The sequence below is a fragment of the Lygodium microphyllum genome, chromosome 24, assembly GCF_053477565.2.
Source record: "Lygodium microphyllum isolate KBCC chromosome 24, Lygodium_microphyllum_v1.1.10, whole genome shotgun sequence".
Taxonomy (NCBI): domain Eukaryota; kingdom Viridiplantae; phylum Streptophyta; class Polypodiopsida; order Schizaeales; family Lygodiaceae; genus Lygodium; species Lygodium microphyllum.
Window position 1 is genome coordinate 64,611,189 of NC_141158.1, and position 12,677 is coordinate 64,623,865.

Sequence of the window (12,677 nt, forward strand, 5' to 3'; positions counted from 1 at the left end):
GACTGCTGAAGGGTGATTTCAGCATCACCAAAAACTACAGCCTGGCGTATTACCTCAACCCTAGCATTCTAAGCAAGTGCTGTTGTAGCTCTCAGAAATAACATTTATCTCATGTCCCTGCTCAACGTATTGCGGCACTTGCCCATTTGCTACACTTGCATTTTCTAACCTTCTGCTCAATGTATTCTGTTGTAGCTCTCACAAAATACCATTGATCTCATATCCTGCTCCATGTATTGCGGCACTTGTCCATTTGCTACACTTGCGTTTTCTATCCTGCTCATGGTATTCCACACTACAATGGTACTCCCTTTTGCATCATCACAACCTTCTGCTTTATGCTCACTAAAGAATGGACAGCCATGGAGAGATCCAGAACAGAATGAAATCTAGGAAGAAACTACAACTTAGATCTTTCCCAGCTTGCACTTTTAGACTAAATCGGTACAAAGTTGAGGAGTAGAGCAGCACTAAAACCATTCCTGGAAAATTTAAGATGGTCTTCTTGCAAAAGTGTCTGTAACTTCCCTTCTCCAACGCTTCCTTGACTTAACAGGAGTCACAGGCCTCGATTTATATCGTTTTTCATCAAACCATTGTACAATACGTCTGCGAGGAAGATTTGTCAGTTTCACCAAATCTTGTATCATGGTATTCTGCACAGAAACAAGAAAAAGAGAATAGCAGATTTTAGACAGCCATAGATGTACACTTGGTTGGTAATATAGAAGACTGTATGTTACTAAAAATGGCCTCTATAAATCTTACAAAAAAAACATATATACATCGAAAAATCTGAGAGGATGTAGCTAAAACCAATGTAAAACTAACAATTCACTTCTCATGCAATGTTTTCTCCTCCTCCCTCCCTCCATTTCTTTTTCCTTGCTTAAGGCCCAGCTCCTTACAAAGCTTTGTACTACTTTATTCTAATTTCTTGCTTATCCATGACAAGACAAACCATAGTTTAGTTGTACTCACTTCTCTCTCTCTCTCTCTCTCTCTCTCTCTCTCTCTCTCTCTCTCTCTCACAGGGACGTGAATTTTTTATGCTTTGCTTAGCAATTGACTAAGTGTTAATCAAATGTGCAAACGTGAGATGCAAATGTGATGTACAAATTAGTCAGTTCACAATGACGGGCCAAGGACCCTAAGATGTCTGTCATGGGTGTCAAAGGCAAAAGTTATAATAAGTTGTACTTGACGTACTAGGTGGTACCTAGTTATAGTTTTTGGCCTAGATCATTTTATTAGCCATTAATGTCACTAGTAACATTAGGAACTCAGCATTAATTAATTAATTAGTGCTAGCTTAAGGGTTAATAAATGCTCAAGAATGCTTGGATGACAAATTGGTAGCCAATTTAATTGTTGATTAGCATAGTTAATTTTTTGAGCAAGACTTAATAACTAAATTAATTTTCAGAATTAATATTCTGAAAAATAATTTAATTAGGCTGAAAAATGCAATTAGAAGGCTGCGACTTTGCAAAACTCGCCCATGAAAGTAAGGGAAAAGACTATATGAAGCTAATTGAGCCTCATTCCAACATTGTGGAGTTGGAAGAGGAAGCGAGAGAGCTACTGCTGTAATTTTCCAGCCATTCGTGATCAGTCCAGCCATTGGAGACTGTCAAAGAGCTGCCCCCAACTGATCATGAGGCCATTGGAAGCACATGACAGCCCTTGTAGGCTGTCTGCAAGTAGGTGACAGAATTTTTGGGACCCACAAGGGCCAACAATTGCATGTGAGGCTCCTATTGATGGTGGGCAGCAAAAAATCAGCCATTCATAACAGGGCAGCATTGAAGCCAATTTTGGCAAGGAAACTCTGAAATTTCTCTCTTGAGCTTTCTCTCTATTTTCTCAGCCAATTCACAGAATCCCTCAAGCGATCTCAGCCAAATTCAATCCCAAGAGGCTGCAATTAAAGAAAGTGTACTGCTAAACCCTAATTTGCAGCAAAAATTACTGCTTACCAGCCACCCTAGGAAGAGTGCTCAAAAATTAGGGTCTAGTACTTCAAATTCAGCAACTAAAACATGGAGATTTCAAAGAATTTCAAGAGGCCAGCAAACCTCTTCTATGCACACAGTTCTTCTAGTCAAGTCCAAAATAGCATAGGCAAAATCCAAACCTTCAATGTTAAACAGCAAGGCATCAGAAATCGATAGCTCGATGGTTGAGCATGCAAGCTCATTTAACTCATCCCAATCTTCTTGTTCCATGTCTATGGGCTTTGCCCCTTTGGACTTAATCAGCTTTGCCTACTTCTTCTGCAACAAAATATTATAGAATTGTTTTTGCCAGACTACAAAGTTATGTGCTCCTTCAAGCTTCTTAATGTGCATGAGATGACTGCTGTCACTGCTACCAGCCATGATTTTCAGCCCAAATGTGACCAAATAATTCAGCAAATGCAAGCCCAAACTGTCACATAAGTGACCAAGGTACCAACCAGTACCAACCAGCAATAAATAATCACGTAAAAGCAGAAATTTCAGACCTGCAAATGAATTTTCAGAAGCACTAAACCTTGTGCTACAGCACTCCACAACTGATTACAGCTGTTTCAAGGGCAAATACATCGCATTACCTGAGAAGTCCCAAATTTTAGCTGCAATTTCTGTTGTACATGCACCCACGGGCACAAAATTTGACACGCACGGTCAAAAGCTCCAAAATTTTGTGCTCAAAGCATCAACCATACATCTGCACTATCTCTGACATGCATAGAATAGGCCAGTTTTGCCAAAATAGAGCAATTTCAGTAAAACCCCCACATTTTTCCAAGTACTAGGTGTCCAAATTGCATGGAATTAAGCATGCATGTACATAAAATGACCAAATGGCACACAAATTTTTCCCAAACAGCAAAAGCCCCAATTTGCACGCGGTCCAATGTGCATCAATGTCGAGAAATTGGGTAAATTTCAGCCCAATTCTTGCATGTACATGAAGAGCCCCAAATGTCGAAGGCAAAATGTCACAAATTCTTGCAATTTCTGAGACAAATATCATTCTTGTGTCTTGCTCGCATCAAATCTGGACAAATCCCCAAATTTTTTGGGTCTGATGTCCACAAATTCCAGTGAAATTAGAAAAATTTCACTAAAATGTGAAAAGCCCCAAAATTCCCAAGCAAATATACACCGATTTTGCAATTTCTGAGTCAGATTATCCAATCCTACATTGAGGTCCACAAATCCGAGAAAAGCCCCAATTTTTCCATGTCAAAATTTCACATTGTGCTTGTGCGTATAAACGCCCGGCAAAGGGGAGAAGGAAAATTTTCAAGAATTTCACAAAAAATGACGAAAAGAGTACGTCCGTCGAATCTCAAACTTGACGCATTGACCTATCTACGTGTGTCGTCAGCTTGCCTGCCCGCGTGTGCCGTCAGCTTGTTTCGTCTGGTCGAAGCACCGTCCGCCCTTGCGCGTCAGCTGCCTGGCCCATCCGTCGACCTGTCGCGTGCCCTGCGACACCTGCAACTCCTGTCGAGCCTGCTTGCGACTTGTTTCGTCTGCAGCGTGTGACTTGAGCAAGGTCGCCTATCTATCCACTGAAGGAACAATGACAAGCTGACTTGCATGAACTCCAAGAAGCGCGAACACCTTAACCGCAGCTCTGATACTAGTTTGTTAAGACGGGGAGAGCACGAGGATCGAGACACGAATGCTTTCTCACAACACAGAGAGAGAGAGAGTATGTGTGTGTGCAAAGTAGAGAGGAGAGTGAGCACAACGTTTTTGGGTACAATGACGAGTGTACCTCTTTAGGTTTTTAGATAGATAGATATATGAAAGTACAAATGTGCTAAGGGTGTGTTCACACCCATACACATATAAAAGGCACGATGGCCCTTTATTCCCAACATAATTTACAATAGAAATTAGGATTTATTAACAACCCTAGGAAGAGTGCTCAAAAATTAGGGCCTAGTACATGAAATTCAACAACTGAAATATGAGGATTGTAAAGAATTTCCAAAGGCCACCAACCAACATTAAGCTTGGGGTAGAATTTGTCTTCCACAGAGCAGTTTGAAGGCCAATCATTAGACCCACAACGGTCACCTTTTTACCATCCGGTCACATAGACCTCATCTGACATACAATTCAAGACTCAACTAATATCCGGGCTCACAGATGACTTCTCCTCATAATGGGGGCCTTACAACTTTGAGCACCATGGATCATTGGTGGCACCTTATGAGGGTGAAACATTGAGCATATCTAACATTTATATGGGAAGAGTATGCTAAAATGTATGCATTTTCACGCTAAATACATAGGTGGAATAAAAAGAGGTAGTTTGCTGCCCACAATCCTGCATTTTCCGCAATGATACTTGCAATTCTACAACAGCAACCTTGCAATAGGTCTTGAAACCTTGTGGTATTTTATCAAAGAAGAGTATGATGAAATACATGTTTTTAAACGCTAAAATACAAATCTACAATTAAAAGAGGCATGTCACTACTTGCAATTCTGCAGTTCCCACGACAACTATACCCGTACAAGTTTACAACCCACATTGGGTTACCACTCCTAGAAATAAGGACATTTATCAAAGAAGAGTATGTTGAAATACATGTTTTTTAATGCCGAAATACAAATCTGGAATTAAAAGAGACATTTCACTACTTGCACTTTCGCAATCCCCACAGCAACAGTACCTCTAGCAAGTTTACAGCCTGCAACGGATTATTGCTCCTAAAAATAATAAGATCTATGAATCTGAAAATTTGAACTATTATAAGGCTGAATTGAGCTCTTGATGGAAGGAAAGTGATATAGGGGACCTTGTCTTGCTTTCTGTGGTATTGATACAAGTACTTTTTTAAAGGGATTCTTGGCTTTTGTCTTGTGGTGTTGTCTTGGGAGTCGATTGATGGAAAATAACAGCTAGCTATGGAGAGAGAGAGGAGAGACAATGACAGCAAGAGAGTGAGCTGACGCAAAAAGAGAGAGTGTACTTGCAAGAATGAAAGATAGAATGAGGGTACAACTTATGTTTAGGTCACGGGTTGACCTAACCAACCTTCCACCAACTAACTAGAGTTAGCTTTATTTTACTCTACAGCCTAGTGTCACTACTTTAAGTTTCTAAGACACTAGGTGTACACACCTTACATTGACACTTTAATGTCCAGACCACACAAATTACATTGGACGTTGCCCATAGAATCAGCAAATTCTAACACCCCCCCTGCAGTGTCAATGTGATGAAGTACAAGGATGATCAATCACAAAAGAGTAACAAGTTTAAGGACTTTCGAAAAGCCTCACACTTCTCGCATAGTAGTGCCTTGGTGAAAATGTCTGCAACATGTTTCTATGTGGGTACATACATCAAGCTGATCTCTCATGCTGCATAGCATCTCTCTGACATAATGGTAATGCACCTCTATGTGTTTCGTGCGAGCATGAAACACAGAATTTCATGCTACTGCAATAGCACTCTAACTATCAGAAAGAATGGATGTAGGACCCTCCAATGGTAAATATAGATCAGCCAACAATCTGTGCAACCATACACATTCCACTGTTGCCGTGAAGGCTGCTCTATACTCAGCCTCACAAGACGAGGTAGCCACTGTAGCTGTTTCTTGCTTAGCCATGAAATGCATGAACGGCCTAGAAAGAAACAGTGTCTACTAGTAGACTGCCTAGTGTCTGCATCACTAGCCCAATCTGAATCATTGTAAGCTTGTAAGTGCAAGTCTTCCCCCCTAGGAAATAATAATGCATGTGATTGAGTACCTTGCAAATATCTGAAGATCCGCTTAACAGCTTGCCAATGTATGGTCTGTGGGCTATGCATATACCTGCTCACGTGAGATACTGCATACTGAATATCAGGGCGTGTGTTGCAAATATAAATAAGACAGCCAACATCCTAGCTCTAAATTGCAACATCAGACATCTCTTCACCATCATGCATAGACAGCTTTAAGCCTGGCTCCATAGAAGTGCACATAGGTTTGCAATCTTGCATACTAAACCTATGTAACAGCTTATCCACATATTGTGACTGTGACATGATGATACCATGCTAATTTTGGGTGAATTAATTCCCCAAATAATAGTGTAGGCAGCCCATATCTAACATAGCAAATGCATGTTCTAATTCAACCTTAAAATCTGCAACTTTTTCTTCTATAGGTCCAATGAGCAGCATGTCATCTACATAAAGAATGATAATCAGCAAGTCCACCCTCATTCTTAATGTATAGAGTGGGAGCAATTGGACTATTTTTGAACCCTTTGCTAGACAAATAAGTATCAATTTTGGAGTACCATGCACGAGAAGCCTGTTTGAGACCATAAAGAGCTCTATGCAACTTACATACCATGTGCTCTTTCCCCCTAACCACAAACCCTAGAGGTTGTGACACATAAACATCCTCATACAAATCCCCATTCAAGAATGTTGTCTTAATGTCCAATTGATGTACTTTCTAGCCATAATTTGCAGCCATAGCAATCACACATCTCACCGAACTCATATGGGATATAGGAGCAAAAGTTTCTTCATAATCTATGACTTCTTCTGTGCATAGCCTTTTGCTACCAGCTGTGCTTTGTACCTGTCAATTGTACCGTCAACCTTGTGTTTGAGTTTAAAAACCCATTTTATGCCAATGGCTTTCTTGCCAGGTGATAAATCCACAAGATCCCATGTAGAGTTAGTGGCAATAAAGTCTAACTCATCCTGCATGGCCTGCATTCAATGTACATCTTGTTGAGCTTCGTCCAAGCAAGTAGGCTCATCATCATCCAATAGTGAGCTCATAAACACATGCTCATCACAATCACCTACTCCCGTAAAATCAATCAAATTTCCCTCCCCCCCCACCCCCCTCCACCCCACATCATTTGCAACATTTCTGGCAGCCCTTCTAGTGCATTGAGGTATAGGAGCATCCATTTTACTCTCCTGGAGAGTCTGTAACAGCCATCTTGGGACTGTTTTGGCTGCATTTACAACAGCCCTTTCATGTTGTATTGCTTCTTCCACAGCATGCGGCAAACCATCATCGATACCTTGCTGTTCGGGAGCATATGGTGCAGCAACAGCTTGCTGTATTAAGTCTGTCCTGCCATTTAAGTCTCCACTGGAGGAAATGCATCTACCATATGACACCTCTAAAGGGTCATCAAACTCCCAAAGCTCATGTGTCCATAGCAGGCATGCCATAGCTCCGCATTTTGCATAGCAAGCGAAAGAGTAGTGACTGCTAAAGCATCATGAGATTGTCTGTCATATGTATCCAACAAAAAATAGACCCTTATGCAGGGTGCCAGACGACCTAAGTGCATAATCCATCTCTCAGTCTCTAACAATGCATTTGTCATCCTCAAAGATAACCTGAAGGCCATGCTTATTAAAAGCAAAGATAGACAACAAGTTCTTTGTAATGCCACGTACAAATAAGACATCTAAAAGCATGAAATCACAATCATCTGCAACAGTAATAGTGACTATCCCAATGCCACATACATCATAACTGATGTTGTTCACACATGTAACACGCTTCCCAACAAGGGCTAAATGCAAAGAGATAAACAAACACTTCCTAGAAGTGATGTGCTTTGACGCCCCACTGTCAAAATACCATGTTTGCTGCGTTTCAGAAGCATTAAATGCTGAATCAACCATTGAAGAATCATAACTGCATTTGAGAAATGCATAGTCCTCCTGTAGAAAGTTGGCTGAAGTATCATCATCGGTAGATTTGTTGGCTGATGTTTCTTGGACAGCCAAACCGGTGTTTTTTTTCTTCTCTTTGGCCAATCTCTTTCTGCATTCATCGATATAGTGACCGGGCTTCTTGCAATAATGGCATTTCCCCTCTTTTTAGTCTTTTTTGTGTCTTGGTCAACCTTATTTGATGGTTTTCCAGCATCACCCTTTTGCTGATTTGTTATATTTTGCTTGACTTTTCCTTTGCCTTTGAACTTGGAAAGCATAGCCACATCACCTGAACGCAATGCCACATTTTTCCAAGTTTGTTCCTCTTGCAGCAAGAGGCCATCCAACTCCACAAATGTAAGGGGCTGCTGCTGCCCCCCCCTCAAAGACAACATCAAAGAGGTGTGGAAACCAAGATATGACTTTGGAAGAGAGTTCAGTGTAATATTAACCAATTCAGCAGCCTAAATGATCTCATCAACATTGAATAGCTGCTCACGCAAATCCTGTATGTGAGTAAGGCGTTCTGTCATGCTGTCACCTTCATCCATGGTCACATTAACCAACTCTGTGCAAAGATAGGATATCCTGGTCTCATTGCATGCTGCAAACATACGCTCAAGTACATCCCATGCTGATTTTGAGGTCTTACAAGACTGAATGTGCGGAATAATTGCCCTTTTCACTAACAAGGCAATCAAAGAAAGTACATGTGCATCTTTTGAGTCCCATTTCTTCTGATCCTCGGTAGGAGAGAGAGGAGGGGCAGCAGCAGTAGCAGCACCAATACCGCCACCAACAATATGTCCTCGAGCGTTATACTGAGGTGTCTGAGGTACAAGACCTCTTGGTCGCTGCAAATCATCTGTAACATAGTCCCACAAGTCCTTCGCCACAAAAGGTTACGGACCATAAAACTCCACAGTGGGTAGTTTGAGCCATCAAGTTTGTCCTCCTGAGTGAGGACACCAAGGATGTTGCTCTGATCATTATTCCCCTGACATGCCATGCTTTCAATGATAGATAAAAATCAGTAACCAAATACTTCAATGCTGAAGTATAGAGTATACTCCTCAGAGTACCAAAATCCCCCACGGGATTAAGAAACAAGTATCAAACTGTCACTCAAATGCCAAAGTGTGCACAATGCCACCCAAATCAAAATTCAACCAGTAAATTACAGCACTATACTATTGTACCACATCCGCCTCGAAATGTGTGCCCACAAAAGTACAAATGCAGTAACTTATTGCTGATTCTTACCAAAATTTACTGAATTTTTCCAAAATTCTTTGCCTAATCAAATTGTAACAGTAATTAAATATTGTTGTACTGCTTGTTGCTTGCCTTGGAGTGCGTATTGGACAAAAGCCCCAAATCTTATTTCCAAAATTGAAAAAAAATTGAAAAAATCTGTACCTTACAGCTGGACTTTCTGCAGAAATGTCGCCTCGGGATGCGTATCAATAATGAACAGCAACTGAAATCCGCCTCTGATGTGTGCCGGATCCAAAAAACTGAAAAGCCCCAAATTTTCTTGAGCCAATGTGGAAGGAATTGCGCGATGTCTATGAGTTTGGTAACAATTTGCGCAAAGGGCCTCCAATCGGGCAAAAGCCCCAAATTTTTGGTGGAATGTCCAAGAAATTAAGAAATTTCTTCGAATTGGTTGTCAATTCGAACTCCGGGAGCAAAAATTAGCAAAAGCCCCAAATTTTCGGGCAACACGAGCTGAGATTCAAGAAGAGATGACTGAAATAGACTGGAAATTTCAGAAATTTCGAGAAAACCCCAAATCTGAAAATTAGGGTTTTTGCACTTTTTAGGGTTTGCAGAAATTGGCGGGAAAGACAGAAAATGGTAGGTAGAGCTGAGAAAATGGTGGGCAGAGCTGAAAACAGCAGCAGCTCTTCCAAAACAGCAGCTCCTCGGGCTACGTGTGGGACTGCACGTTGGACTGCCCGCAGACTGAAAACAAAGATCTGGAGCAGATGTCTGAGCTGGACAGATCTGGAGCAAATGGACAGATTTGGAACTGATGGCTGAACTGGACAGATCTAGAGTAGACAAGAGACGGCTCAGCTACAACTACAGCTCCTCCTCCACTTCAGCAGCACCTCACAGCAGCTGAAAACTCTTCCTCGAGCTGAGAACCAAGTTGGCAGCAATGGGACTTTGGGCGGGATGGCACCGGCTGACGGTGGCTGAACGGAATCCGAGCGTACGAGCTACTCTGATACCAAATGTTGGAAAATGGCAGCCAGCTATGGACAGAGAGAGGAGAGACAATGACAGCAAGAGAGTGAGCTGAAGCAAAAAGAGAAGAGTGTACTTGCTAGAATGAAAGATAGAGTGAAGGCACAACTTATGTTTAGGTCAAGGGTTGACCTAACCAACCTTCCACCAACTCACTAGAGTTAGGTTTATTTTACTCTAGAGCCTAGTGTCACTACTTTAAGTTTCTACGACACTAGGTGTACACACCTTACATTGACACTTTAATAAGTGTCCACACCACACAAATTACATTGGGCGCTGCCCATAGAATCGGAGAATTCTAACAGTCGATAAAAATATTTTCCCACAATCGGCCTGATCAATTTTTCCCTATCTTTTGGCCTATTTATAGGCTGGTCTATGTTGGGCAGCTCAACTGAGAGTGACGGAAGTTCGAGAAGTGAGCGTGAGAGTGTGACAGCTAGAGAGAGAGAGAGAGAGCAGAATGAAGTACGATTAGATACGAGTGTACCAACAATGTGTTGGTACACAAAGAATAAAATGTATTTATACTTAGGGCACGTAAGGGTGCATTCACATGTACAATGTGCGTGTACTATACACGAAGGTTAAACCGGGCCTTTCTCCCAACAACCTCCCACTCAAAGGTCCAATATGAACCTCTAAACAACTCCCACTAGTCGTATGCAATGCTCGTGCTGAGCTTTACTTAGACTTTTAGTGAGAACATCTCCAAGGTTGTCTTGTGTTTTGATCTTGGTCAATATGATTTGACCATCTACCAAAATCTAACTAATGAAGTGATATCGCACATCTGTATAATTTGTGCGTGAATAATACATGGCATTCTTAGCCAGATACACAACACTCTGGCTATCACATCCCAAAACTGCAGTACCCATAGACATGCCGAGATCCTCTGCAAGTCTGCTCAACCATATAGCTTCATTAGAAACTTCAGTAGCTGATATGTATTCAACTTCAATGGTACTCAGTACAACGATGTTCTACAACTTGGAACACCAAGACACAACCCCACCAACGACTATGAAGACATACCCGCTGGTGGACCTACGAGTGTCCAAGTCACCTGCCATGTTTGCATCACAATAACCCCACAAACTAAGTGCGCCCTGCCCATAGCAAATACACTTTCTTTGTGTACACTTAAGGTATCGAAGAATACACTCGACAGTCTCCCAATGTGTTTTGCCAGGATTTGAAATAAACCTGCTAACAACTCCCACAACATGAGCAATGTCTGGACGAGTAGCAACCATAGCATACATAAGAGAGCCACAAGCTGATGCATAAGGGACTCCCTTCATAGCATTTGCTTCCACGTCATCTTTTGGGCTATTGGCTTTGCTAAGCTTAAGATAAGGAGGTAAGGGTATCCCAAAAGGCTTAACTTCAACCATGTTAAATTTATCCAGTACCTTTTCAATGTACTTTTCTTGAGATAAAAACAGCAATTTCTGCATTCTATCTCTATGAATCCTCATGCCCAAAATATGCTCTGCATTCCCCAAATCTTTCATGGAGAAGGCTAATTTCAGCTGATTTTTTAGAGCATCCAAGCTAGTTTTTATTTTCCCAGCTAGCAACATATCATCCACATACAAAACAAGTATGATGGGGCTGCCATCTGTATCCTTTTTCATGTACAAGCAATGATCTGCATGGCTGCGTGTAAACTTATAAGATAGCATAAAAGTGTCAAACTTTTTGTACCACTATCATGGTGCTTGCTTCAGCCCATACAAGCTGCGTTTTAGCTTACACACCATCTGCTCTTTTCCAAGAACTACAAAGCCCTCGAGCTGTTTCATGTAAATTTCCTCATCAATGTCACCATGCAAGAAAGCTGTTTTTACATCCATTTGATACAACTCTAAGTCCAATACAGCAATGAGAACAAAAAGCACACGTAGAGTGGTCATCTTCACAATCGGTGAGAAGACCTCTTGGAAGTCAATCCTTTCTTTTTGTGCATACCCTTTAGCACCTAGCCTTGCCTTGTACTTGGGTTTCCCATCAACTGTCTTGACTTTATACACCCATTTGTTTGGAAGAGGCTTCCTTCCTTTGGGCAAAGGCACAAGATCCCGAGTATTATTTACATATAGAGATTTAATCTCTTCTTGCATAGCTAGCTCCCACTTACTGCTGAATTCACATGACTTGGCCTCTTTGTATGTAAGAGGCTCACCCTCATCTGTAAGCATCACATAATGCAAGGAGGGGTCAAACCTATGCGGTTGCCTTCTTACGCGTGTAGATCTACGTTCCCAATGATCAACATTTTCAAGAATTGCGTCTACATTTGGACGTATATTATTTTCAGCATTTATTAGCTGCTGTAAGCCATTTTCAGCATGCTGTTCATGCTGTACAGCATCTTCATTTTCATTACCAGCACCTACATTTTCATAATCAACAAATCTATCTTGCTGTCCGTGACCTCCTTGTGCTCCTATTTGAAGTCCATCATCATCTGGCTCAAAAGTAACCGGTTGATCATCAGTTTCAGCCTGTGGTACAACACCATGAGGCTCATTTTCTAAAGTAATAGGTGGCTGCAAACTCTGAAATTTCACCTTTTCATTAGAGGCTAAAGTACCTTTCAGCAATATTGCCTCATTAAACACAACATTACGGCTGCGAATAATTTTTATTGGACTGAGGTAACCACACTCTGTAGCCGAATTAGTAAGGAGTTACATGGAAAGAGGCAC

The 12,677-nt window shown here is 41.4% G+C and overlaps 1 protein-coding gene across 3 annotated transcripts in view; it reads right to left on the reverse strand.

Moving 5' to 3' along the window:
• Nucleotides 1-383: 383 nt before the first annotated feature.
• LOC148015171 (protein OVEREXPRESSOR OF CATIONIC PEROXIDASE 3-like) overlaps nt 384-12,677 on the reverse strand; it is a 29,881-nt gene continuing 17,587 nt past the window's right edge. For 2 of the 3 annotated variants that reach the window (XM_087665925.1, XM_087665924.1), the window contains exon 4: nt 384-656. In XM_087665925.1, the coding sequence (XP_087522051.1) occupies nt 492-656 (165 nt within the window). In that variant the 3' untranslated portion in view covers nt 384-491. The remainder of the gene's footprint in view (nt 657-12,677) is intronic. The other variant, XR_015688453.1, reaches the window with a different exon arrangement.